General features: G+C 53.1%; 1 protein-coding gene across 12 annotated transcripts in view; it reads left to right on the top strand.

Annotated features, from left to right (window-relative positions):
• SSBP3 (single stranded DNA binding protein 3) overlaps positions 1-27,797 on the top strand; it is a 165,122-nt gene that overhangs the window by 96,338 nt on the left and 40,987 nt on the right. For all 12 annotated transcript variants that reach the window (XM_053214078.1, XM_027059110.2, XM_027059112.2 and 9 more), the window contains one exon: positions 20,286-20,375. In XM_053214078.1, coding sequence (XP_053070053.1) covers positions 20,286-20,375 — 90 coding nt within the window. The remainder of the gene's footprint in view (positions 1-20,285; positions 20,376-27,797) is intronic.

Here is a 27,797-nt window from a genome sequence, read left to right as displayed (position 1 = left end):
TAAAAAAAATTTTTATTTTTGAGAGAGGTAGAGATAGAGCGTGAGTGGGGGAGGGGCAGGGAGAGAGGGAGACACAGAATCCGACGTGGGTGCTGTCAGCACAGAGCCCAGTGCGGGGCTTGAGATCATGACCTGAGCCGAAGTTGGACGTTTAACCGCCCGAACCACCCAGGTGCCCCCATTCGGCAATTCTTTGAATATGTCTTGCACAGCCTTGCCCTGTGTTAAGCAGTGGGGGTGTTAACAGTGAGCGACACCCGTCGTTTCTGTCCTCTTGTTTACTGGGTGGAAGGGAACACACGAAGGACGATGTCGTTGTGCACATGGGTAGGTGCTCAGCGAGAGTGGGGGACACTGGGCTGGGAAGAAGGGGGGGTGGGAGCCCTTCTGAGGGTGTTTTGCCCCTCCCGCCCAGAGTGCAGAGAGGGGACTGGGTGAAGTCGGCACCTTCCTCCTTCCCCTGGAAGCGTGTCCCAAGGCTGGCACGTTTGTGCTCCTGCCCTTGCACATATGATTTGGGGGAGGCTCAGGAAGAGCTCTAAACACAAACCAGATGAAGGCGGTGCCCGCGGGTGCCTGGGAGCAGGGGCGGCCCCGAGAGCATGTGGCTGGGTCACCCTTTATAATTATAACACTGTGGTGAAGGCCCCGGAACCCAGGGTGGTGGCGGGCGGGGGAATGCCGGCTTCCCATCTGCTCAGCCTCTTTGGGCTCTGAATGGATTAGTTCTGTTTGGGTTGCAGCTTACTGTTGTGTGTGTTTTTCATCCCCTCCCGTTTGTTCTCTCTCCCTGGCCTGAACGCCTGCTCACAGGAGCAGCGAGGGTCCTGGTGTGGGAGGGAGAATTGTGAAGTGGCCATTATCCAAACAAGAAAGGGAATCATTGGAGTTTGCATTCTTCTGGGCCTCTATGGAAACTCGGATGTGGCTGGGGGTAGGGTGGGGTGTCGAGGCCTCGGGAAAGTGAGAAGATGGGGTGCAGCTGTAGAAACCGGGGTGTGGTGTAGTCTGTGTGAGTGAGCCCACGTGGAACAGTTGTGCCCCTTCGGTAGGTTAATTCGTGCTGGAAGACCAAAGCTGGTGTGCTGGTGGTGGTGTTTCTTGCAGGCGGGAGGTCTGGACCGGCACTAACTCATTCCTTCCAAATGGCCTTGGTGATGCCTCTGTTGCAGGAAACTGTTGGTGGCGAAGTAATATTACGGGCAGTGTGATGTGGTCAAAGACCCACGTGAGCCTGCCACTGACCTGGCCCCATGACCTGTCTCCAAGCCTCAGTTTTCCCAGTGTGTCAAGTGAGGGTATTGATTCCTATCTTGCAGGGTTGTTGAGAGGGGGAAGCAGATGAGGTGTGGAAGAGACTCGGTGCCACCCGTTGGACCCAGGACATGTTCAACAGAGCCTGAGTGCCCATCTCTTAATGCCACACCAGAGGCACAGGACATTTGGGATGTTGGGAGTGCCCCTGGGCACTGCTGGCTTTCTTCATGGGCTTCAGGGAGCTTCTGCAGGTAAAGCAGACTTGTGGGAAGCCAGCATTACTTTTACCTCCTCTTTGGAATAGAAGGGTGTGGCCTTTCACTCCTGTTGGCATTCCTCAGTGTCTACGAGGAGCCCCACTGTCGAATGGATGCTTTGGAGAGAAGGGTTGGGGAAGGCAGGGAGAGCAGCCACAGCCTCAGCCTCTTAAGAGGCCACATTCTAGCCTAGAATCAAAATTTCACACATGTGGAACAATTAGAGAAAAATAACAGATGGCGTCTGATCAGATGTCACTGCTCTGTGAAGCTGTCCCAGACTGCCCCACCCTCTGGCAGAAAATAATCCTTCCTTTCTTTGAGATCCTGGAGCCCTGTGCAGGCCTGTGCGATGCTGTGCATTGCATTGGTTTATAATTGGTCGTTTGTGCCGTTAATTGTGCAATAGCAAATGTTTGTTGAGTGCCTCCACGTGCCAGGTGCCGTCCTTGGTCCTTCCTCTTGTCCTTGTCGAGCACCTGCTCAGGATAGTTCTAGCCGATAGTCTCCACTTGGGGTTTCCAGGTTGGCATGTGTATTTCCTTATGCTGGGCTCCTGAGCCCCCAAGCCAGCGCCTCCGGGGCTGCCTCTAGACCTTTCGAATGCCCCTCTTTCTTGGATGTTCGGTCCCAATAGCACTCTCTTGAGTTGGGTCTTCCTGTGAGGCTTTTGGCTGATCTGGAGGAGTCTGTGAAGACGCGGGCTAGCCACCAGTTTGGCACTGCTAATGAGCTATGTGATACTAACACTCTCATCCTCCCTGGGCCTTTGTTGTTGTTGTTTTTTTTATTTAAAAATAAAGACAATAACAGCAACTGGGATTGGATTGAATGATGTCTCTGGTATTGGTTCTGAGACTTGAAACTTCTTTTGCAAATTGTGTGGGCCTGGAAATGCCTTTGGTGCGCTGGACCCTTAGCTGAGCTGGGCCAGGTGTCTTCTGGGAGTTTGCCTTCTGGGATCTCACAGTTTAGTGGGAAAGAGGGACATAGGCATAAGCAGATGCTTCCGATGCTGCAAGGGACCCAACCCCGTTGCTGGGTCCCAAGAGAGGGCTCTACCCAGAGGGCTTCCTGGATGCAGTGATATCTTCTGTGGATCCCACAATGAAAAAAGGCGTAGAAATTGGTGACTGAAAGGGAAGTGTGAAGAGAGCATTGCAGGGAAAAGAAGAGTCTGTAAGCCCTTGGAAGCGTATGTGGGTGGAGTTGGAACTGAGAAGGGCCTGCCCAGCCACGCTGGTGTGCAGCCGGTAGCCACCAGGCCACTGAGCTTGTCAGTGGCTGGTTAGGTCAGTTTGGGGAGAGGAGTAGGGACGAGAGGAGGGCTAGAGCAAGTGCTCCAGGCCCTTGGACCGAGTCTAGATGGAGAGTGGGGTGGATGGGACTGGGGCATTGTATGGCAGCTGAGAAGTCGGCCTGGCCCATGAGAGCTGGCATGATTGGAGGGTTGCCCACACGCCCTTGACCGTCAGACATTTTCCTAATAATATGCTGCCCTCGTGCCCTAGAGGGTGGGTTTAGGGGTGATTGTAAGCAGCTTAGATTTGCTGAGGGCATTTAAAAAAAAAAAAGCCACCTCTATCCAGATTATCCAAAGAATGAAAGCGTGGTGGAATAAGAGGCACCCTGGCCAGGTTCTGGGCATGTCTGTCTCCTACTGTGGGCCTTTGTTCCCCCTTTGGTGAAAAGGCAGGGGGCGGGGGAGACACCGGACCAATGCCTGAGGTGCGCTAGCCCACCCCCGTGACTGCCGCCTTTGTTTCCAGGGGGTTGAGGATCACACGGGGCAGGGTGGCTTCATTCTTGGCAGGTGGAGTGGAAAATGCCAGTGTCTTAAAGCGAGTCCCAAAGGGGGTGGGGATGGGTGTGTATTTGTACTTGGCTGGGCGTGTCCCCAAACATCTCCCTTGGACAGGGTATCTGTTCTAGCCTGGCTTGGAACCTGCACAGAGTCCCTTCCCTTCTAAAATGTTATCTTCCCTATTAAATATTAATAATCAACCGCTTTCAGTGGGATTAAACCCCCAGCATATTCTGGGTGGTTGTTGCCGGTGTGCGTGTCTCCATGCCTGTCCTTGACCCAGCGTGGCACCTTGAGCAGAGCAGAGGAGGAGAGCGGGAGGGAGAGTTTGTTTTTGCTACTTTGGAGCCATGGCAGAATTTCTTATACTGCCAAGTTATTTTCTTGGTGTGTATTTAGATAGAGGAGATGATCCAGAAGTAGATGGCGTATATTTGCACAGGGATGTTTGTACACGTTGACCATGGCGTTGTCGGGGCCAATGTCCAGGAGCTGGCTACTGCCTCAGCCCTCCTCACACACTTGTCAAGGAAGGACTTTCGGTACCTTCTCTCAAAGGGCTGGGGGAAAGGGTGGGTGGCAGGACAGATCTTCTCTTCCAAAGGCACAGAGCATAGCTGCTTGGACCCCAAACCAGCCCCCTCTTCCCGTTGTGAATGGGAGGGGAGGCAGCTGTGAGTCCTGCACTCTGCACTCTGTCCGTCTCGGGCCAGGGGCCTTGGTCCGGAGTGGTCCTCTCGGGTCTCCCCAGACCTAATCAGCTTACCGTGGGCAGGGCAGTGCTCTTCTGTTATTAAATGCAGAGCTGTGGTCTGCATGATGTGGGCAGCTTTAATGAGATTAGAAAGCTTAACCGAGAGGCCAATTACATCTGGGCCTGTACCTGTTTGGGCGGCTGTCTAAGCCCCGACCTGCATCCGGAAGCTTCCTGCAGGCCTCCTGGGAGCCTGGCTGGGGAGGGTGAGGGGCAGAAGAGGCCTGCCCATCTGTCTAGTCATCGCTGGACCTGGGGTCTATTTACCCTGGTCAGGGCAGAGGCAGAGCCCTGGAGGAATCTGCTGGAACATCTGATCCAGGAGCTCCTGAAAGCTGGATGCCTGCTGTCTGGAGGGAGGGTGGGCAGCTAGGTGGTTGCAGAGCCCCCAGAGGCTCTTGATGTGCAGCCAGGTTTGGGGACCAGGAGTGGAATTTGTCCCCTTTGTTTTTATAGGTGAGGGGAAGGGACTCGGAGCCGGGGCCTGACTCCTAGTACAGGCCCTTTGTTACTGTAGCTTCCTCCTTTCTTCCCACCGCTTTGTCTGGGAGCAGGGGTGCTGTTGCCTTTCTGGTCACACCAGGTTTTGCATTTATTTCTTCATTTGTGCTTCACATTTTGCGTGAGGTAGGCCAGGCTGGCAGTGGCAACTTCTCGTCGTATAGATGGTCAAGTTAAGGTTGAAGAGACCCACCTCACGCAGGTGCCAGAACCTGAGGGGCTGGTTGCAGGGTTAGTGTCTCTTCTTGCCATGACTGAGGTCTTCTGTCTGGTTCCCACTGGGGCGCGCTCGGGTGGGGAGTGTAGGTCTGTGATGACTGGACCCAGCCAGGAAGAATTGTGACCTTGTGAAGACACTTCACCATCGTGATCTTCACTGGCAAAAGGGTCAGGTGTGAAGCACAGGAGTGGGGTTAGCATCTCCAGGTTGTTGGGAGGATTGGCCTTCCAAGCCATGCCTACCTCCAATGGTGGCTTGTTCCCTTTGCTGGGACACACAGGCTGGCAAGTGTCAGTTCCCTTTCCTGGGACACTTGGGTCGGCAAGTGTCAGGGGATGGGATTGGGACCGCGCTGAGGCTCTACAGGTGAGGACTGCCGGCTGGTCCCTCTGGGCAAGGCCTTCCTCTGTGGAGAGTGGAGAAAAGGCAGAGCGGAGGGTTTAGGAGTATCCATTCAACAGTTACTTACTGCGTAGCTGAAAGATACAGGCCAGGTGGAGTTCTAGGGGAGGCAGCGGAAACTTCACTTTCGCAGACTCTGTGAAGCAAGGCTTATTATCCTACTTTTCCACATGAGACTGCCAAGGTACAGCCGTCTTGGGAGACCCAGGTCCCAGACCGATTCCTGCCCTTGACCCAGGTCTGTGAGCTGGAGGCCGCATCTACAACAGAGGGACCGCAGGATCTCCTCCTCTTCTGAGGTTCTAGACTCAAAGTTTCTGAAGCCCTGTGGATTACCCAAATCTAATTAAAAACTTCTGTCTTCAGTGGAGAAGACCCAGGCCAGGGACTTAAATGAAATTAGACAAAATAGAAGAAAAACAGACAGCTTTAGACACATTTGCAGCAGAGAGGGGTGCTTGGTCATCCATTGAAGATAGTTTTGCCATGTCTCTGTGACTCACGAGTTTCAAGGTAGGATAGAACCAAGATTCAAATTCAAGCCTTCTTCAAGGTTTCCATGTTTCTCTCCTGCAGTGATTGCTTGAGGAGAAAAACAGAAACACTGGAAGATAAGGCCCCTCTTTGTCCTTTTTGATATTTGGGTTTATGAAAGTTTGTTCTGTTCTTTAAAGTTTCATCTTTATAAAGGAGAAAAATAAGAAAGAAATTACCCAGAAGAGCCAAGGCCTAGCTTTGTCCAAAAAGCTCTTTCATAGTCCTCAGTCGTGCGATAGTTATTGATTATTAGGCATAGTAAATATGTGGATTCTGTTCTTTGGAACCAACAGTCCTGAAGGGAGATAGCTTTTGTCCTTACGATAAGGCCATGTAGAAGATACTGGAAGAGTCACAGGTAGAGTTTCACATGGGCTTGGAAGACAGAAAAAATCCTGCCCAGTGCCCAGGGTGGCCCAAGGGGCAGGTGGAGGGACTGACATGGTGGCAGGGAGTTGTGGGCATTCTGGGTGGAGGGGATGGTCTGTGCAAAGGCTGGGGACCAGAGAGGCTGAAGCTTGGGCACAAGAAAAGAGGGAGGTTGGAGTGGGGGGAAGAGAGGGGGACTAACATGAGATCATGGCCCTTTATTATCTCCTTATTTGCTGTAGGTCTCATGCCAACCCCAGCAGACGTATTGTCTTGTATTGGGGGAGCTTCTTGAGTCAGGGGGAAGTGCCTGCCGCTCTGAGTGAGCCAGGGAGCTGGGGAGCTGGAGCCCTCATGCCACTGCTCTCTGTACTTTACCACAGCAGTCCTTGGTTAGGAGTTCATTGTCATTGAACGTTCCATTGGATGCCTTGCGAGACAGTTGCAGGTGGAAACTGGTATCTTCCAATATTGAGTTCTAGCTCATGAACCTACTCTACCTATAGGTAGATAAATAAATGGAAGGTGATAGGGAGCTTATCTGGGAGAGAAGGTGTCCCTAGGAGTGGAGGACCTGAGATCTGGTTGGTAAGCGGCTGGAGCCATTCCCAGGGCATGGTAAGCACAGGGAGGGAGCAGAACAGGGGTACAACCAGAGGTCCCTGTGGGCTCGGAGAGCCTGGCGTCTGCCCTCGTTCTCCTCTCTGCCCTTCTCAAGTTCTCATTTCATGTTCAGTGAGGGACTGAATCAGGGAGGAGGAGGACGCATTCCTCCTGAGTGAGCTCAGGGCTTGCTCTGTGGCTCGTCTCTAATGGCAGGAACCATGTCTTTTAGAAACCTGTGGTTTGGAGGGTTCGGCTGCGACGGGCATCCTCAGATTGGCAGAGGATTCCTGTCTGTGGGACACGGAGAACGATGTCTCAGGTTGGGACCTCTGCCTTGCTGTCCTCCTCGGTCTCCGGACTAGGCCCAGGAGGGGCTCTTCCCACCTTTGCTGTCTCTAAGCTCCAAAGGCAGGTTCTCTCAACCCTGTCAAGAAGCCTGTGGAAAAAATGGCTTCTTGGTCAGTGGAGCAGACATCTGTCTTCAGTGAGGTGGAGGACCAGGGCATCTAGCCTATCTGAGAATAACCAACAGGCTTTGCTTTGGAGGTGCAAGGGAGGCTGGGCTGAGAGGGCTGATAGAAGCAGCCAGATCTCAGCGACTCATTAAGACTACTCGAATCCACTCACTGCACCCAGCCTACTGGGCCCAGTCTCCACTTCTTCCAAAGTAGGAACGCGATGGGAATTTAGCTCCCTGAGGCAACCCTGCTCTCTGTCATTGCCCCACAACTACCAGTGCTTTGCCCAGATGTTAGCTTTAGCTAATTCATAGCTGTCTTGGGAGGGAGAGGTATAAAGACGATTCCATTTTACTGACCTGACCAGTACCTCTATGAGAAGTGGCCTGCCCAAGTCGTTTGCCAGCAAGGACCAAGCAACACCAGCACCCAGGTTTTCTTAATACCCAAAGCTTGGGTTTTACAGTCAGAGGGAACAGTGTGTCCTAAAACTAGCCTGGGTGTGGTGATGGTGGTGGTGGTGGTAGTGGTGTATGTGTTGTTACATTGTTGTTTAGAGGGGACAGAATAGTTGTATGGATGTAGCCAAAATGGTAAGTACGTGACTGAGTTAGCTAGTCCTAGAATTTTACTTGTAGACATGGTGACTATTCTTGAAAAGCAGGATTTCTGCAAGGACTTTATCCATCCAAAAAATATTTACTGAGCCAGCACCTTCTCTGTGCTATGTACACCCTTCCTGCCCCTGTCCCTGGGAACACAGCTGGTTCCTTGAATAAGGAATTAACAGTCCAATGTGACAAGTGCTGCGATGAAGAACACATAGAGGACGAAGAGGTATCACCCACGGAGAGAGCGCAGAGGAGTGTTCCAGAGGGGTGGACCGGCCTGTGTAGAGGATGCTTGGGCATGTTCATCAAGTAAACATGGGTGAAAGGAAGGCTTTTGTTAGCTGGAGTACTAAACATGTGCATGTAATAATAGGTTATTCTTTCTCCATGGGACTAAAAGCATCTCATTTGTTGGACCCGGATGAACGTCTCTATAAAGACCTTCCTTTGTGCTTCAATGCCGTATGGAGTAGGGGACGGACCACCTCTATGGGAAATCCTGGGTCTGTTTCAGAAGCCACGTTTGGGTCAGAGTTCTCAGTAGATAAACTCTCCCTATCCCCCAGAAGCCTTTGACCAGTTAGGTCATCACTGGTCCTTCCAGGCCAGGCTCCTGGCCCCACCCCATTAGCAGGTTTCCCCACTAGGATCCCAAAGGATTCGTGTTCTGGGATGCTCTGGGTGGGGCGATACTAGCAAGAAAGCCCTGTCTTGTACCCCTGCTAGACACCCAAGAAATATCTGTAGATGTCTTTGTGGGGGAGCTCCGAAGAGGCCGCCCTGCCTTGCGCCATAACACTCCCTGGTCCTCGGCAGGCCACAGACCTAAGTGTGGGGGCTGGGGCTGTGTCAGGGACTGAAGCAGGTCAGCTCTTGGTATACACCTGATCTACCTCTTCGGCCCCTCTGCATCACTCTTGAAGCAAAGTAAACAGTCCCCCCTGGGGGCCTCTGAAGGCTTGCTGGGGCGGGCTCTGTCCTGCAGTGCCACTGAGCAGGGTGGGGATGTGATGTGGCTTTGAGGGGCTGATTCCTGTAATCACAGAGCTCGAGTCAACCAGACTGGCTGTGTTTGGTTCCTTGGGGACACAGGATATCAGAGCTATTACCTTTCCTGCTTTAGGGACAGACACACACACACAGAATCTATGAACCGGTGACCCTATAAACCCTCCTGTTGGAAGTGTTAACATTTCTGTAAAATGACTGTTCTAGTTTCCTCACCTCAACACCGCTCTCTCATGTTTGCTCACAACCCCAGGAATTGAGAGCAAGGCAGGATGAGAGTTCCTTCTCTCTGGGCTGATCTAGTGCAGCAACATTCATTGCATACCACTGGATACCTGGCCTGGTCCTAGGAAGCCTTCCTGGGCCTGCTGCATTTAGGCCGGGGCTTGAGGGGCAGGTGGGGTGGCAGGGGAAGCCAGGGGACAGCTGGCTCCCAGCATGAGGACCTTTCTACAGCAGAAAGGGGGCGCTGGGCCGTGTGGCCTCTGTTGCCAGCATGGCCGAGCCATCAGCATCTCACGGGCCGGCACCGCTGGGGCGGTAGAAGGACCTGAGTCCTGCAGTTTCCCTCTCCTCTTTGGGTCCTCCGGACTCACCCACCTTAACTTTGTCGGTTTATAAATGAGACACCTGGGGCTCCGAGACAGGGCTGCCCTGCCTCTTGTTCACCCAGCTAGTTTTTGTCGAGGTCATTGTTGAGGTTGAGCTGTATCAGCCAAAGAGGGTGGTAGAGGGGAGGAAAGGTGGACTTTGAAGTCAGGTGGACCTGGGTTCGAATCCCAGGATTCGAACTGCTCCCTGGCCTGCTGTGTAAGTACAGCAGGTCAGCTCTCTGAACTTGTTTTCTCCTCCAGCACAGGGACGGTAATGCCACCTACCTCCTAGAACTGTCGAGAGGGTCAGAGATAATCCTGAAGGGCCGCCAGGCATCGGGAGGCACCTGTTACCGTCAGCTGTTGCTGTTCCCTCAGTCTTGCGGGCACTGCAGGGAGGGAGGAAGTGTGGCTGGAGCATGTCACCTCCAGAGGAGTAGAGCCCTGGCTTCCCCTGTGCCCTGGAGGGCTGAGACGTAGGCCCAGCCGTTGCCAGCCAGCACCCACTGGTTAGGGGCCAGTGTAGGATTCTCTCCCCCTTGTACTCAGTTGCCGGTGATCGTGCCTGGCAGGCTTCTGGGAGCCAGCTGCCAGGGGCCTCTGGACAAGGTTCTCGGCCTTCTACGTCTTTGGCATCACCAAGCGCCTGAGCAGGAGGCAGCCTGGCACCTGGATTTCAGGCAGGAGAGCCAGCTGTGCTGTCCCCCCTCCGACAGCTGTGTGTGGAGGGGTGCCCGAGTGGACAGTGGCAGACTCTCTAAGTGCCCAGCTTCTCGTGGTGGTGTTTGGTCCAATTTCCTTTGAGTTGTGACCTACATCATTCTTTATTTGCTAAACCCTCTGAGCAGGCAGCAGTAATAAATCAATTAATGACTCCGATGAATCGTTTAATGGCTGACAAAATAACACTAAAGCCAACAGCTTGCATCTCTCCAGCAGTAGCAGAGGATGCTGGTTGACTGGGGTGGGGGACGGGACAGAGACTGTTAGCTAAATTAGCGCAATTAGTGCATGCTTTAAAGGCTTAGGTGGCATCTGCTCAGCTCTGAGCCCGTGCGCCAGCCGTGCAAACCACAGTGGTGGGCTACTCAGTGGCTTCCCTCCTGGCCCCTTCCTGTATACACCCTTCCCAGCCAAGTGTCAGCTTCTCTGGACTTGATACAGGGGACCCCAGTGAACTTTGCAGATTGCACAGTCGTCCTGTCACAGCAGAGGAGGAGCCGAGGGCAAGTGACTCTGTCCCCACTAAATTCGGTGCCAGCTGAACAAAGTGTGGGCTCCCGTTTCTGAGAGGTGTGTTCTGAGGGTCACGCCTTTAATGATTTCTTTTAAACCTAAAAGTTTCTAGAAGCAGGCGATTTTTTTTTTTTTTTTTTTTGTTCCCTGCACACCTCAGTCCTGGCAGGATTAAGTTGTCATTGGAACTGAGCGTGTGTGTGGGTCCACGCCAGGGAATTTTCCGCTTTGCAGAGGCAACTGCCAGTGTTCTTGTTAAGGAGCTGTCACTGGCCTACTATGACATGTTTGCGGTTGTAAGTAGCTCCTTTAAGACTGTGTGTGTGGAGGAGGGGAGGGGGTGGGGCACGGCTAATGGTGTAAACTGGGGCCGCGAAACTCATCTCTCTTTAAGAAGAAAATCGGCGCTGTGCAAATAGCGTGCTGTTGATCCACTCTGTGCTGTTCATTTGCGGGGGCACCTCTAGCCCTTAATCTCCCTTGTCTTGCATGTACACGCCTAGGCACCCGTGCCCTGTGCCGTGCGGCCCAGCCGGGGAGGTGTTTGCACATGGAGGAGGGTGCCCTGGCTGGCCTCCACGGTGTAACCAGGTATTAATTATGTGGGGCTCCACCTCATACACAAACGGTACCCTTTGATCCAATTCCCAGAAGAAGCTGGGTGCTCCCTGGGATGCATGGGCAAGGCCCAGTGGGATGGTGGCCGTGGCCTTCTCAGCACAGGGAAGGAAGCCAGTTCTCCTTTTGGAAACGTTCTGACTGGCGTGCCTTTGTTTCATTCTTAAAAAATGAAATCAGATTTTTCTAACGTGGGGTAGGGCGAGGCCACTCTCCAGAAGAGTGGCTTCTGTTGAGTGGTAGACGTTGTCTCCCGACACTCCTGACTCCCTTTCCTTCCATGTGCTCTGCGTTCATGGACTCATGGAAACTAAACATGTCTGTTGTCTGCCTGGTGCTGTGTCTCTGGCTCAGGGGCTTCTGTTTGAGGAGCACCTGTCTCAGGCTGAACCCGTTGCCTGAGAGTCGTGTTTAAAGTTCCCCACACCTCTGCAGAGGATGGAGGGCTCCTTCCTTTACAGATGACTGGGCTCTGAAAGGTAAAGCAGGGTGCCCAGTACCTCGACTCCTGGAGAGTGGAAGAGCTGGGCCTCGAACCCGGACCTCTCTGTTCCCGGGGGGGCCGTCTTGAAGCATCCGCTTCAAAATGGAGACCAGAGAAGCTGTGACGTGGCTGAGAACAGGCCCTGGTTTTAGCACATTTGGCTTGACTTCCAGTTCTGCCCATCCGAGCTGTGTGACCCTGGTCAGATCCCTTGACGTCCTCATCTGGAGTCCCTACTGGGTTGTTGGGGGCCCCCGGGGGAGAAACTGGTAAGCTGTGCCCAGCGTAGCCCGGTGAGCTCAGCCAGCAGGTGAGCTCAGCCAGCAGCCGCAGCCTTCTCAGCCCTGGTGGGCGGCTGATTTCCCTCCTGCGGAAGAGCCCCCTGTTGAGGAGGGGAAGTGAGTAAGCCCCAGGCCCCCCTCCCCCCCACCCCACCCCAGAAACCAGGCTGGCATGGAGCTCTGAGAAGGTGGAGGCCTGGCAGGCTCTGCACTCTGAAGGAGAGGCTGTCAGAGGCCTGCCTCCCCGGGAGGCTTGAGATGACAGCACTAATCTCTCACCCCGTATCACCACCCGCATCTTCGAGTCCTGCCGTCCTTTAAGGCCCTGGCTTGAGTGCCACCTCTTCCATAAAGCCTCCCTGATCCCCCTAATCCCTGCCTCGCAGCGCCCGCCCGGAGCACCTTCCCACACCCCTCAGTTCTCTGTCACCGCGGCTCATTTCATCCTCCAGACCTTGAGGGCAGGGCCGCGCGCTGTCATCTGCCGCCCTGGCGGGCACGGTGCGTCCCAACGGCCCCAGGAGCCAGTGTTTGCTGAGTGTGTCTGACGTGTGTAAAGCACTCGTAACCTGTTTAAGCTCCCACCTACCTTGTTTCTCCTTCTCTTCTCAGGGTAATTTGCCAGTCACATCCAGCAGAGTCTTCAGCGAGTTCGTGCAGTCCTGCACAGACACACACACACACGCACCACCACCACACCCCTTGCTGAAGGCCAGGCTAGTCACCTGTTCGCTGGAAGGAGCAGGGTTAAGTCCGTCTGCTTAGGGAGAAGAGCAGAACATATGGATCCCAAACGCAGAGAGCCGCACTATGCTGCCCTCACGTTTGTGATGATCTGTCTCTTGTTTCTTTCCACAAGCGTCAAAGAGCACACAGAACTCTCCCTGGGAATTGCAGGGTTGGTGGGGAGACCCGGTTTCTGGACCCAAGACTGGGGAGTGGAGGGACAGAGAGACTAAAGTTAGAGCCACTCATGATAATGTGCTTCTCTGCGCCTCCGTTTCCTTACTGGTAAACAGAAACGACCTCTTCCGCAGGGTTGTGAGGAGTCAGGCCCACCCCTCCCCTCTCCTGATCTCTGGGGTCAGGATGAAAGGCAACTGCTTCTTTCCATACCCCCCTCTCTGCATCCCTGCATTTGCTCCCTCCCCCAGGGGACTTGGGAAGAAGCGCTGGCGTCAGGACGGCCCTCACTTGGGCCCGATGGCCTGGCTGTGGCAAGTTGGGGCTTTTTCTGCCTACATATGACCTTGTTTTTCAGTTTGCTCTGCTGAGAGCTCGGTGTGATGCCCACCGTATCGTTGAAACCACAGGACCTCAGCCGCCTCATTTGGAGCTGAGCAGAGAGAGGCCAGGGGCAGGAAGGCTTACCCAAGGCATACAGCAGGTGATTTGCAGCCAGAGCGGGAACCCTGGTCCCGAGACGCTCACCCCAGGGCTCTTCTGTCATAATAATCCCCAGGACACACCAGGCAGTGGTAGTTAATGGGGTTCTTCCCTTTCACAGAGGGGAAACTGAGGTTGAGACCATCAGCATGGCTCTGAGTTGGCAGAGCAGAGATCAAGCCCACATATTTGGATCCGTGGTGCACTCTTGCTGTGTCCCAACTGTGAGCCACCCCAAGTTAACAGAGGCCACCACTTCCTGAGACAGCTCACTCTGATGCTCGGATCTGGAGAAGCTTTTTGTAGCTCAGAGCATCTACTGCTGGGCCCAGAGCCATCCCGCGGCACCAAGAGAGCACGTCCACTCCTGCTTCCACGTGACAGCCCACTGGCTATTTGGAGGCAGGGATCCTGTGTCACTCACTCCCGTCTGTCATCTGAACCTATTTTTAATGCCAGCTGCTTCTGTCTCTTCACGTAGCAACAGCTCTGCGTTTTCTCCAAGCTACAGACTTCAAGCCCCTGTCCTCCAGGACGGATTCTTTTCTCCGGTCTGTGCATAAGACGAAGAGGCCCTGTTCCTGGACTTCTCCCTCTTTTGACTCCACTTCTCGCTGTCTCGGCCTTTCTGCCTGGGTTATGACACTGTCTCTACTCCCTCATCTACATCTTCGGTTTCTGTCCTGCTAAGATTAACATCCCCTGGAGGAAACTCAGCCCAGAGGGACCCAGGTCGCTCCAGTATTTTGTGCAGATTGCTGAAGCCTCTGTCTTGATGGTACCCGCTCAGGCATCCCTCCCTCTCCTGGACACAAGCATCCCACAGAGACCTCCGTTTCTCACTTGCCTTTCTCACGTAGGCAGCGCATGGGTGCCTTCACTCCTCTGAGTGACCTCTGTTTCCCGGCTGCGTTCACACAGCCGCATGCCACACACCCTGTGGCATCCTGGGTGCTTGGCCACATGGCCTGTGTTGAGTTTCAGTGGAGAAAGGCTGTGCTCGGTGGTTTCGCATGTGGGCCCTGTGCTGCTACACGCCTGAGTATTGGGATGGGGCGAGGAGGGAGGGCATTTGCAGAACAAAGTTCCGTTTTGCAGCCCTGTAAATCAGGAGGCGTGGCCACGCTGGCAGGAGTCCCGTGGTTCATTCCGAGCATTTGTTTTTATCCAGTTTTCCAGGAGCTTCATGTGTAGAAGATCATTTTTAAAAAAGAGTGAACAATGGCTGGGGGTTGGGATGGTCCTAGGCTAGTTTGTGGAGTGAGGATAACTAGGGTTCTCGGGGTGCGGTCGGAAGATAATACCTAGTAGGGAACACCCCTGCCCAGACCCATGCTTCTGGAAAGGAAGCATGAGTGCTTGTCACCTACCACAAGATGCTTTGAGCGAAGAGGTGGCAGGCTCCTGGGAGCTTGTCCCTCGGTTCCTCTGCAATGACCCTGCTGTTCCTGGAGCCACAGGGGACTTCTTGCAACAGAGCGAGGAAAGGGCCTAGCACCACATCTGGGACTTGCCACGTCTGTTTGTACTCCAGGGTTGTTGAGTGGGTTAGTTGAAGGTGCCCTGGGGATGCCCAGCACTGGCAAAGGTGGTCACTATTGGAAACCAGATTTGACAGTGAGGGATGCCTGTAGTCAGAATGGCATGTGTGAGACCAGCTGGCGTGCGTCTGGAGCACATGGGCGGGCTGAGACGCTGCAGTGAACCCCCGAGCGAGCCCTGGCGGCTGTGTAACCACCACGGGATCATAAAGAAACCCTACTCTTCAGGGGAGAGGGCTGTGGGATCAGTCCTCCCTGGAAAGCTCCCAGGCCGTGAGCAAAAGTACGCTACTTTGCAGGGGAGCTAGAGGGGCCTCGGTCACTTGTCCGAAGGCACCTTGAGCTTTCCAAGTTGACTCTACCCCTGAGCCTCAGAGGAGGCAGCTGGCTGGAGTGGGCCACGGCACCCAGCGCAAGGCCTGTTTTCTATTTAGAAAAGAATTTTAAGTTAGTTTTATAAAAAATGCATGAGTTACCAAACTGCATGCCTGATTTGATTCTGCTTTTTTTAGTCCATGTATGTATGCATATATGGATAAATGTTGGTGAGGAGGGCCTGGCGGGGGGAGCTCAAATGTCATCGGCTGTTATCTGCAGGCTCTGATAACAAAGAGGTTTCTGGGTGGTTTTTAATCTTTGATCTCTTAAGTGTTCTGGAGTGAACAGAGAGGAGTTAAAATTCGAAGTCTCTGGAAAGAGAACTGTCCCCCTGCAGCAGGAGCTGCTGTTTCCAGTCCCTGCCCTCTGGGTGTGTGGACCAGGCTGGGAAGAACAGCCTGGAAGAAGGGCCTCGGAGATCGTCGTGTCTAGCCCTTCCATTGGACACGTGGGGAAACTGAGGCTCCTGGCAAGGAGCCGAGCCCACCGGGAGGTCTCTGGCTCCAGAATCCAGTGCTCTTTACTCTCCTGCTCCGGTGGGAGGGCTCCATCCCCTGTACCCACCACAGCCCTGGCAGCTGTAGGCCTCCGTGAATGTCAGGGGCTTTCGGTTTGGGTTCTGTGTTTTTAGAGAAAACTCACATGAGACGCTTTGCTGAGTGCCTTAATGGAGCTCTAACTCAAAGCTGGAAACCACAGGGAGAGGCCGATTCCTAGCAATCCGGAAAGGCCTGGCTCCAGATGGCCAGGTTTGAGCAGGTCTTTGAATAATAAAAGTCATAATCATTTATTGAACACCTGCTGTATGCCTCACATCTTCGAGATGGGTAAAACAGCCCCTGCTGCCAGGTGTGGGGGTGGGAGGAAGGGTCCACTGGGGTTGGGTTGTGTGAGTAGCCGTTACTTCTTAACCCCCTGGTCGCCCTCTAACACAGGTTGCTGCTTTTCATTCGCTGCTTCGTGCTTTTCTGCCCTTTTGGAAGTTTTCCGTTAGGAGCACGTGTTTGTGTTATCAAAGGATAGCAATAGCTGTCATAATTCAGGTTAATTATTTTGCTGTTTTTGCTGCTGAACGAGGCTTTGAATGATAAAAGTTGTCTCCTCAGCGTCCTGCCACCTTAATCATTGTTCACATGGCCTTCCTTTCATTGGAGGAGAGCAAAAAATCTGTCTTCCACCCAGATGTCAGAGAATTGCACCATCCATGTTCTGGAACCATGGTTATCCCAGCCCTGACATTCAAAGGACCACGGACCACCCACCCCCAGTTCCTAGAACCATTGACTCACTTCTGATTTTTGTAGGGAAATGAGATCTCCCAGTGAGGGAACCTTTGGAAGTCATGCTCCCAGGTTCAAATTTACATTTTAAAAAGTTGTGTTTTTTTTTTTTAAATTATAAAATATCCTTATGTCTTTAAAAAAAAAAAAAGAGCTCTTCTGTATCATTAAGGAAAAACCTAATATACAGAAAGCAAAGAAGGTGAACATTTTACCATAAAAGTAGATCTACAGGCCATTTCAAAAGATAGTGATCCAAAAAAATAAGGCAGAATACCAGGGATCCCATTTTGTAACTACCAAGGTAGCAAACCCCAGTGTAATGCTTGTTAATTAAATTGGTTAAATGATGATACCTCTATATAAGACTCATTAAAAACTTGTGTTTTCTTTGGCTGTGTAATGAGAGCGGGAAGTGCTCTTGACATTCTTCCGCAAAAAATGGTGGCTAATTTTCTTTTTCCTTGGCCGTGTGCTATAATAAGCAAGTGTTGGGTACTAAATGATAAATGCTAATTTAAAGAAATCAAGTTGGTGAGGCTTTCCAGATCTTTCTGTAAAAGCGAAGCCTTGTTCTGGGCTGAAAGCTGGAGAAGAGTAGGTCTGGACCGAGAAGGACGGATGGGAGAGGGTTGTCCCGAGCCTGCTTTCTTTCCATGCAGATATTTGTGTCTCTGGGGTGCTTGTGTCTACCTCAGAGGCCACCTGGGGGTTCAGGGAGAGACGGGGAGTGGGGGAAAAGCACGCAGCCGGTCTCTAGCATCGGGCCCAATGGCTCCTGCCATGCGCACCACCAAGCACTTGCCAGTTAGGAACTTTGTTATTCCTGTCCTCATCCTACAAACAAGACGGTGCTACATTTGTTGAATAAAACGTTTAGTTGGCTTTAGCAAGGCAGGGTTTTTGGTTTTTCCCAGTGTGTCACCTACTCCCACCTGCCTGCTGATTATTGTCATTGTGCACCCCACCCCCCTTCCGTCCCCACCTGGTTAACTGCTGGACTTGTACCAAGATGCGAGTAATTGGAGAAAGACCGTGTCCTGGGAGGGTGCCTCTGAGGAACAGGTCATTTCTTCTCCAGATTTGTACGTGTATATATATGTGTAGATTTGTGTATTTGTGTGCATGTGTACATATATGAACTTTTTTTTTTTTTAAGGGTTTTATTTTTCAGAGGGAGAGAGAGAGCAGGAGAGGGGCAAGGAGAGAGGGAGACAGAGGATCTGAAGTGGGCTCTGTGCTGACAGCAGAGAGCCTGATGCGGGGCTCGAACTCACGAACTGCGAGATCATGACCTGAGTTGAAGTTGCTACCCAGACACCCCATATGAACTTTTTTGGTTTGGTAGGAGGGTGACTTTTATAAATGATCTGTGTTTGGAGGGATAGGTAGGTGAAAATAAGCCAGAAAACTTACGTTGAAGAATTGAAGGAAAAAGTAAAATATACCCTGAAACTCCCAGTGATTACAATGAAGTGTTAAAGATGTAGGACAGAATTGGGGCGCTGGGTGGCTCAGTTGGTTGAGCATCCGACTTCAGCTCAGGTCATGATCCCGTTGTTCGTGGGTTCGAGCCCCATGTCGGGCTCTGTCTCTGCTGACAGCTCAGAGCCTGGAGCCTGCTTCGGATTCTGTGTCTCCCTCTCTTTCTGCCCCCTGCCCCTCTCTTTCTCTAAAAATAAAAATAAACAAAAAATATTTTTAAAAAAGATGTAGAACAGAATTAAAATGCAGAAACAGACCCAAGCCTTTGTAAGAATTTTGCCTCCTGATTTCGAATGAGTGGGGTGAAATTGTACTGAGGCAGCTGCCTGAGGAATAAAATCTATATTCTGTATCAAAATAAGTTCCTGAAGGAGTAAAGAGTTAAATGTAAAGCTGGTCTCAGAAAGAACCTGAAGCAAACGTAGGTGCCTGTTTACCTTGTTTCAGGTTTTTTTTTTTTTTTTTCCTGTTTTGAACTTTTCTGCTCCTGCTTCTGAGGAATGATTGTTGGCTGTAAATCTTGAAAAGTTGCATTTTCACAGAACCACCAACCACAAACAAACAGTGCAGCTAATGGATAGCCTGGCATACTCCCCCAGGTGGCCCTCACCCAGATAATACTGGGGTGGGGGCTAGGCAGAGGCAGGCTGGTCTCTCCTCTGGCTCAGTGGGGCTCACATCTGGAAAGTGGGAAGACCAAATTTGTGATGTTGGGGGCTGCTTGGAACACACGACAGGATGGTTGGCAGAATCTGTAATTATGGAGAGGGTTGCTTTTCGGTGGGCAGAATGATTTTGAAATGTTGGGCCGGGACAGCCAGCCCATCCATTACCCCCCAGTCTCTTTACCTGGGTCTGTTAAGACACCCAGCGCATGCCCATACTCAGCCCTCCTTGCTTCCAGATTACCAGGCTTTCCCGGTTTACAGAACACGGCCCGTCCTGTCACATAATCCTCCATGCCCGCGATGAGCAGGCAGGACAACAGCGATCCCCACTTTTTATAGGAAGCTAGTGCGGGAAGGCCAAGTGACTTGGCCACGGCCATCCGTTGCTTGTAGAGGTAACAGCGCTCCGACCCACAGGTTCTCAGGGGTGTCTGTTCATCTTGCTGCCATGGAGTGTGTTCATGGGATTCGCACATTACCTCATTTCCTTCTATCATCCTTGGAAGTTAGGCGCTCTGGTTCCTGTTTCCTGGCTGAGGAAAGGCAAGAAGTGAATTCTGCATTTGTAGGAGAGAAAGAGGTGGTCCATTTCCTGACCCCAGGGGCTCACTCTTGTCCCAGAGAACCAGTCAGACCTCTGGGAGACAGTCAGTGATTCAGTCTCAAATTCTCAGTCCCGGGGAGGGTGGGGTGTGGCAACACTGAGGTAGGAGGTGGTCATCCTGCGGGGGTGGGGGGACGTGCCTGGGAGGTTTAGAGTCGGTCAGGGCGGGGGCCGGTGGGGGAGTATGCAGGGCACCAGCCCAGGTGGGGTGCTAGGCCCGTGACTTGCCCTGGGCGCGTGCGGGCCCAGGCTCAGACATGCTGACCACGTGGCAGGTGGGACACAGATTGTCTGGAAGGAGGCCAGGCTGGGGAGAATGACGTCTGTTCACCCCCAGGAGGCATTTGTTGAGGCAGATGTACCAGGTAAATGCCCGAATAGCAGCATTTAAGAAGAAAAGTGCCTCCAGTCCCTGCATTGGGCGGACCCACCTCCTCTCCGGTGGCACCCAGGACCCTGACCAGGCCCAAAACACCCCTGCCCTCCTTCGACCTTTCGAGGGACATTTCCCAGCAGGGATTTGTGTTTATGCATTAAGTTGTGGATCTTTACTGGTCTACTCTGTACAGCATGCAGCCTCTTGGAGAGGGCACAAACGTTTGTAAAGCACCTCAGCCGCCCTGTGGGAGCTTCATAAAGCCGCCGAGTGGGTGAGGCAGGGCACCCCTCCATTCACAACGGCTGCTGTATGTTGGCCACCCACTACCGTTCTGTTCTGCAGTGCGTGCGCGAAGCGGGAGACCTTGTTCTCCCATTTTAGAGATGAGGAAACAGAGGCTCAGAGAGTTCGTCACTTGCCCAGTAAGACGTGCCTGGGAAGGTGGTATTTGAGGAGGGTCTGTGGAGGACGTGGGCAGACCGGGAGAACCCGGTGGGACAAGGCTCAGAGCTCCAGGTCTCTTGCGGTGGGTACAGCCTCCTAACTCTCCACCTCCTTGTCTCCGCAGAGCGCAGCAGCCGCCCCGAGCCCCGTGCTTGGCAACATTCCCCCCAACGACGGGATGCCGGGAGGCCCCATCCCGCCAGGTTTCTTTCAGGTACGTGTTGGGCCCCCTCGGCCCTGTGCTCCTTCCACTCCTGGCCAGGCCCCGGGCGGGCGGGAGGGAGGGAGAGAGAAGTAAGTAGTAGCTCAGTTTGCCATGGTCTAAATACAGTTGCTGTGTGCTGGTTCAGACCCTTCCCATCCCTTTCTCCACCCCCTGCAAACCCTGAGGAGGGGAGAAAAGAGATGAAGAGCCGACCCCCTCTGCACGCGCTGTGTCACTTCTGCTCCAGCTTGTTTTCTTCACACCGGCTTCGTAGTCACGACACAGCCCACCCCTGGTCGGGGAGGCGGGGTGGGCCCCCCCCCCCTCTTCCAAGTCCTCAGAGAGCTGTCTTTTATAACAAAAGCCTTTTTAAAAAAAAAAAAACAACAACAAGTAAACTGTTCTTTGTTTCTGTTTTGTTGCTGCTGTCATTGTCATTGTTTACTTTGCCTGTCCAAACTACAAACCTTAGGCATAATCTAAAAAAAAACAAAAAACCCACCATCCTGGCAGGTCTCGGAATCCTTTCCCTCTGGTTAACCACTTGATTTTTTCCGAGTGCGATCACAGGCGGCATCCCACGAGCATCTGGGCCCGCACTCCGCCCGCCAGAGGCAGGGGCAGGTCCCACGTGGAGTGAGAGCCAGGCCTTCCCCAGAATACACCTTGTGGGCCTCTGGGGGCTCCATCTTCTGTTGGGGCTGGGTGTGGCTGCCGTCCCCTCTCTGCCTCCTCCTCCTTCTATCTCTGCAGGCCTCTAGGAAGTGGGGGGTTGGTGGGAGACTCATCCCATTTTAACCAGGCTGAGGCCGGGGAATGCTGTTTCGGAGAGGTACTGGCGTGCAGGGCTGGAAGGAACTGCTTCAAGCTCTTTTTTTGTTTGTTCATTTATTTATTTTGAGAGAGAGCAAATGGGGGAGGGGCAGAGAGAGAAGGAGAGAGAGAATCCCAAGCAGGCGTCGCACTGCCAGCGCAGACCCCAGTGCTGGGCTCGAACCCACCAACCGTGAGATCATGACCTGAGAGCTAAAACCAAGCGTCGGACGCTTAACCGACTGAGCCACCCAGGCCCCCCCTTTGATGAAGCTCTTGAGTGGAACATTTCATTCTTTGAAACCTGTCTGTGGCTGGATTTGAGAATCTGCTTTTGTCCCCCACCCCTTTGAAAGGCTAGCACTTTCAGAGAAGAATATGGAAGGAGCTGTCATATAGAAAAGAAGGCCGAGATCTCTCCGTGAAGCCCAAGAATTCAAAGCTGGGAGCCCTGAGGCAAAGTCCAAGGAGACTTTTGCTTGGTGTAAGCCAGAATCTCACACCTTGTGCATCTAGCGATGCGACTCAGGCTGCTGCAAGTGGAGCCTCCTGCTATGAAGGCATCTGAGCAAAAGGGGGGACAAACCCCTCTTAGAGATGTTAAGGGGACTTTCTCCCTGGGTGGGAGATGACCTGGACAAACCACTTCTGCTTTGTAAGATTTCACATTTCGGTTGCTCTTGACCCCCGGGAGAGAAGAAGGGTTTGGACGTACTGCTCACCAGCCAGGACGGGAATCAGCGAAATTTGGGTGTTGCCCATAAAACGGCAAGAGTGGGTTGTCCACCAAGATGGCGGTGAGGGAGGTGCGAGGGATGTCGGGATGGCGGTTGAGGGCTTTGGATGGTCACACATGCATCTATGTACATTCCTAGCATGTTGCCCAAACTGGAGCCTTGCCCTGGGGTGGAAATGGGTACAGCCTCAGAAATGGGTGTGCAGACTCCAGGTTAGCCCAGACCAGGCATCGCCTGGGGCTTGGCTGGGGGTAAGGCATCAGGAAGAGGGGCCAGACTTTGGAATGAGACGTTCAAATGCTTAGAAACCTGCGGACCCAAGAAAGAAAGAAGCCAGGTGGGCTGCTGCCCTTCTCCAGAGGGGAAACCCAAGGGACTACAGTCATCCATGCCAAGGGACAGTCCTCTTCCTGGTCACTGCAGGCAGATGTTCTCTTCCTAGTTGGGAGGTCTTTCTTACAGGTGTTCTGTTCTGCTTGGGGACCTCTTTTCCCAGGCTTACACATCCTCCCACATGATACCCTTGATACAGTGCACTTGTGACTTTCCTGTCTGGTGGACGGAGCCCCAGGCGCCAGGCTCCACCTGTGTGCATGCCTGTTGAGGCTGCCTGCTGGCACCTGAGTGCCCAGTGCAGGCCACTGTGGTGGGAAGAAGTGGACAATAGCCAGCTGTATTTTTTAAATAGGCCATTGGCTTCTATTTTGGCCTGAGTCTGGGGCAAGGCAAAGTTTGCCTGATATGTGGGCAGCTCTTAACTTCCTGCTTTGGTATAATTGTCCATGGTTAAAGCCTAATTCCAGACATACTTCTTGAGCCCTCCCCTGTGACGTTCAGGGGTGTGTGGTCAGAAAGTCCAGACTGATTCCTGTCCTTATTTGGCCACTTCCAGGCACCATCAAACAGAGGTCGCTTTTGGATCCTCTCGACCAGAGGTCTTTTCTGATCCCTAATCAGGATGAGTTGGCAGGGGCTGAGGCGGGCGGGGGGACAGCATTGAGCAGGGACCTGTGTGCCCCAGACTGTCCGTTTCTGGGGTGGCTCTGGCCGGCTTTGTTCTCCCCGGCCTCAGGTGAGGGCATCATGTTTAATCGGGCAGAGGAAGATGAAGCAGACGGGCACTTCCTGGTTGTGATGCTGAAGTACTCAGGCTAGGTCACTGCTGAGGGGAAAGGGTATCTCTCTGGAAGGCGGTGGTGACTGCCCATTTCCGGAGTAGGCCAGGACGCAATGCGAATATTAGCTATTGATTGCTGGCCCTGCCCCTTGCTCATCTTGCAGGCAGCCACTCTGATATTAGAAGGGAAATCGAGATGGTATCGGGTTTTATCTGCTGCCAACAATTTGCACTTCTTCCCCTGCTTTGCCCACGGTCTGGGCAGGCAGCTCTGATGCAGGGGGGCTTTGTCCCAAGGAGCCAGCCTGGGTTGGCTGATCCAGCTTTGACCAGATCCTGTCCCAAGGCGGCCAGCCCAGTTTTCAGATCAGGACTCTGCCCCTAGTTGGTGCTAAATATAGAAGCCCGTGGGGCCTCTGGGTAGGTGGGAGGGAGCAGCTGTCCACCCCTGTCGCAGCCCCTCCGAACACAGGGGGGCTTTCTTAGGTTGCCAGGCTGCAAGGCTACTCCAGGGGTCAGAAGGCTTGGCCGTCCACATACTAGGTTCCATCTGTTTGCTTTTTCTTATTTGGTGTTGAGGTTTCTCAGGTGGACGGTGCGCTGGTCCTGTGGCATGAGATGTCTATGGTAGCAAGTTCAGGGCTGGCAGAGAGGTGGTCTGGGACCCAACCTGACCATACCTCACAGTATTGGGGACTGTTTTGGTTTTCTTCGGGTTATGGAAGAACTTACCAAGGGTGTTCTGGTTCTGTGCTTTCCTTGTAAAAAGATGGCCTTGATCTTGGTATCGCGAGCGGCTGGCATGCGCTAGGGACCCGGGAGATGTTTGAACTGAGTTTATTTCTGTTGCTCATGTTACCAGCAGTGGAGCCCAGCCAGCCCTAAAGGTCTAGATCCTTATTCTGACCAGGCTTGGAGTGTCCAGAGGTGGTATTCTACAGTGGGGAAGGATACAAAGGACTGTTGTCTCAGGACACCTGTTCTGGTCCCCCACTTGTTCACATACTTGCTGAGTGACGTTGGGCGAGGTGCTCCCTGTCTCTGGGCCCCAGTTTCCTCACTAGTAGATGAAGCTGGGTGGACCAGATGGTCTCTGAGGGCCTTTCCAACTTGGATTTTCTGCTTTGGATCCAGATGGATTTTACATAATCAAGCAGTGGCATTTTTTTTTTTTTTTTTCCATGCAGCTTAAGTCAGTTGGTCTTCACATCTGGCAGACTCGGCTTGGTTTGGCCAGGCCTGCTGGTCTGGGTGGGCCCCCAGCTCCTTGGCCCTAAGGTGGTTCTAAGGGAGGTACCGTCCAATGAGGATTTCTAGGTCCAGAGCTGGGGAGTTGCAGGAGGGCAGGGGTCATGAAGACGGGAGCATTGAGTACAGGCTGTTTTTGTTCTTGTTTTGTTTTAAATTCCAGTGATTGTTTTCAGTTATGTAGTGTTTTTAGACATCCAGCTTACTTTCATTTTGATCGTAGCCTTTCTGCAGAGGGGGCAGGGCTAATTGGGAAAGTGAGACTCGGAAAGGTGAATGACTTCCCCAGAGTCCTCAGCTGTGGGCTACAATCAGGGTCTAAACCTGGGCTTGCTGCTTCCAGATCCTGGTGTTCTTCCATGGCAGTCAGATACATGTCTGATTGCCTACAGGAAGAAGAGGCAATAGAGACCAAGGAAAAGGAGGGAAATGATGGAGGGAGAAAGAGAAACTCTAGCCATCTTGTCTCAAAAGCAGGCAATGTTTCTATTCAGACAGCGGCTCTGACTGGTTAGTGGTGTCTTGCTAGAACACGGTGCCGGGAATGATGCAGAAGCCACGTCCAGGCTCAGCAGATACCGACTGGCAATGTCTGCCATGAACATGGGGATGTAAGTGGTGGTACATGACCCGTGTATTTGCCATCCGTGATCTAGTCCAGGCTTCACTTCATAGATACAGGATGGAGGCTCAGAGGCAGGCGGGACTGTGGTTAGCGATAGTGGTCAGCCACCTCTGAGGGCAGGGGGCTGGACTCTAGGCCAGAACTGACCAGTCATAGTCTGCCCCCAGAAGCACCCAACCTACCAGAGAGACTGACAGGTAAACCCGTGCCCTATAGCAAGAAATGGAGAGACCAGCCTGCTCAAGAGCTTCCTGGAGGCAGTACGGTCTGGGACGGTGTGTAGAGTGAGGTGGATGATAGGTAGGTGCTCACTAGGAGAGGGGGACTGGAGAGTTTTCTGGCAGTGTTTGATGGACCTTTTTAGGGACTGTGGGCTCCATCTGGGGGTAGTGGGAGCCACTGGAGCAACCCTGGTCTGGATAATACCTTGGCCAGGTCTGTGTTCTAGAACAGTTAACTCTGTACTGCTCTGTCAGCTCTGTAGGGGCAGGAACTTGGGGGTTGACCACATTAATGATGGAGACTGGTATTGCAGAGACCCAACAGAGGTCAAAGGGCTAAAGACCGAGGCTTCTCCGGACAAGACAGTCCTGGGGGAGCCAGTTCCCTTTGCCAAAAGCACAGCCTGTTCTGTTCTGAGCATCCCCAGATACTTTCCGTTGTAGTGGGGGCACAGTAGGGGTTGACATGTCCCCCCCCCCCCCCATTCTAAGGAGTTCTTAATTCCTGCCAGCTGAGTCCACTCACCTCTGAGGTCTACCTCCAGAGAACCCTCCCCATCAGTTGTGGGTGGGGGTAGGGGAGGAGAAGGAGCATATCATGTGTATAGCTCAGAAGCCTAAGAAATGATCCAAAAATAAGAGGAAGAAACAGATACACGTGACCTTGGACCTTTCCTGTTGAGACTATAGGAGTGCTTCTCTCCTCATTTCCTGCAGAAGTAGCTGGGGTTTCTCTGGGAGAGAAGCAGCCTCAGGAGGGCTCTGACAAGTGACTCCAAGTATCTGAAGTTTAGCCATATAGAAGATTCTCAGACCTGGGGCACCTGGCTGGCTCAGTTGGAAGAGCATGCAACTCTTGATCTCGAGGTTGTGAGTTCGAGTCCCACATTGGATGTAGAGATTACTTCAATGAATAAATCTTAGAACAAGAAGAAGATGCTCAGATCTGCCTCTGCAACGCTTTAGCCCTTAGATCTCAGGTCCTTCAGAGGAAAGAAGAGGGAGGCCAATTTGAATCTTTGTGTGGAAGATCGTTCTACCACCTGCCAATTTAACAAAGTAGTGAGCTCCTTGGCACTGGTGGTAACCAAGTAGAGACTCAGTGCTCAGTAGAGAGCCCTGGGGACTGAACGCCTTGGGCTGGGCTGGTGTGTTTCCAGGGAGGATCAAAGCCCAGTAAATGAGAGCAGGCTGGCAGCAGGAGCTCAGGCAGTTCCCAAGAGCTGGGCCGAGTGCTGTCCATTTCCTGCCTTCCTCTCCGGCGGGAAGCAGGCGGCAGCACAGTGAGCTGACATTCCTTGCCAGAAAGCTGCAGCAGCAGGAAAGACCTCTCTGCTGACTAGGGCCAGGGCGGGACTAGGGGAGGCTTGGAAAGAAAGAAACCACCCTGTTTGTGTGGTTTTCAAAGCTTGCTGCACAGGAGGGCTCGATGGGTGGGGGTTTAGATCGCCATTTGATGGATGGTGAATCTGAGGCCGGGACCTAAACCGTGTAAGTCTTGGCAGACTTGCTGATCATCCTTTAGCCCATTGGCCAGACGTGGTCTCTAAGGGCACAGTGACCTCGCAGTCACCCACCCTTGGTGAGCATTGCGGACGAAGGAGGCAGCCGTGGACCTGCCCTCAAGGGGCTCGCAGTCTGGTGGAGGCAGGGAGTGATTACACTGAGGCTTCAGTGCCACGAGGGCAGGTGAAGGAGCAGCTGGCCTAGCCTGGGGTCCATCTGGGAAATTTCCCCTGAGGGGCTGACATAGGAGGCCTGAGCAGGAGGCAGTTGCCAGTGAGGGGGTGGGGCAGTGTGCCAGGACATGAGTATGAAAGGGCAAGTTTGGAAAGGCAGGAGACCTGGATAGACGCTCAAAGGACTGTAACTTAAAGACAGAGGAGCCATGGAAGATTCCTAAGAAGGGGAGTGGCCCGGTTCCAGGAAGACCCCTCAGTGGCCGGGAGGGGCTGTGCTTGTTGGCAAGCTGGCCATTGTGGAAGTGTGGAGTCCAGGCAGTGGTCCCCTGGGGGTTGGCCAGGGCCTGGGCTGGAGTGGTGACTGAGTGCAGTGCCGAGCACCTCCCTGGCCTGAACCAACAGCCCCTTGGATATGGGCGTGGGGAGGAAGCAGAGCTGGGAGGATGCCGCGGGTCCTGGCCTACCTTGGCCTGAGGTAGCGAGAGGCTGTCAGCCAGCCGCCTCCTATCAGACCCTTCACTTTAGAAGGCAGGGGCCCCACACATGGTCCTGTGGCTGCCCCTTTGCCCCTTGAGGCTCCCAGCCAGTGTTTTCAGGTCCTAAAATGGAACTTTCTTGACCCCCTCTTGTAGTTGTCGATAGAAGGCTCTCTAGATGAGAAAAGTGGTCCCCTTATGTGATTCCATTTGACCCTTTGAGGTAGGCCTGCCAGCTGACAGCATTCCTACTCTGGATGAAGAAACCAAGGCTCACGTTGGCCAGAGTTGCACAGGGAAGACAGGCCTGGACCAGGTGGTAGGCTGTATAGAGTTTTGAATGAGCACTCAGTCCACTGGGGAGCAAATCCCCTCCCTTTCTGGACCCCATTCTCTGGCCTCGGCCCTTGCCACGTCTGCATTGCTGTGGGCCAGAGGGGGTCTGATAGATGCGCTGGTCTGTGGGAGAGGAGGACAGAGATGCTGTGTCAGGGGTGAGTGCACCAGTTCCT

This window comes from Acinonyx jubatus, chromosome C1, assembly GCF_027475565.1.
Source record: "Acinonyx jubatus isolate Ajub_Pintada_27869175 chromosome C1, VMU_Ajub_asm_v1.0, whole genome shotgun sequence".
Taxonomy (NCBI): Eukaryota; Metazoa; Chordata; class Mammalia; order Carnivora; family Felidae; genus Acinonyx; species Acinonyx jubatus.
This window is presented reverse-complemented; position numbering and strand designations above follow the sequence as displayed.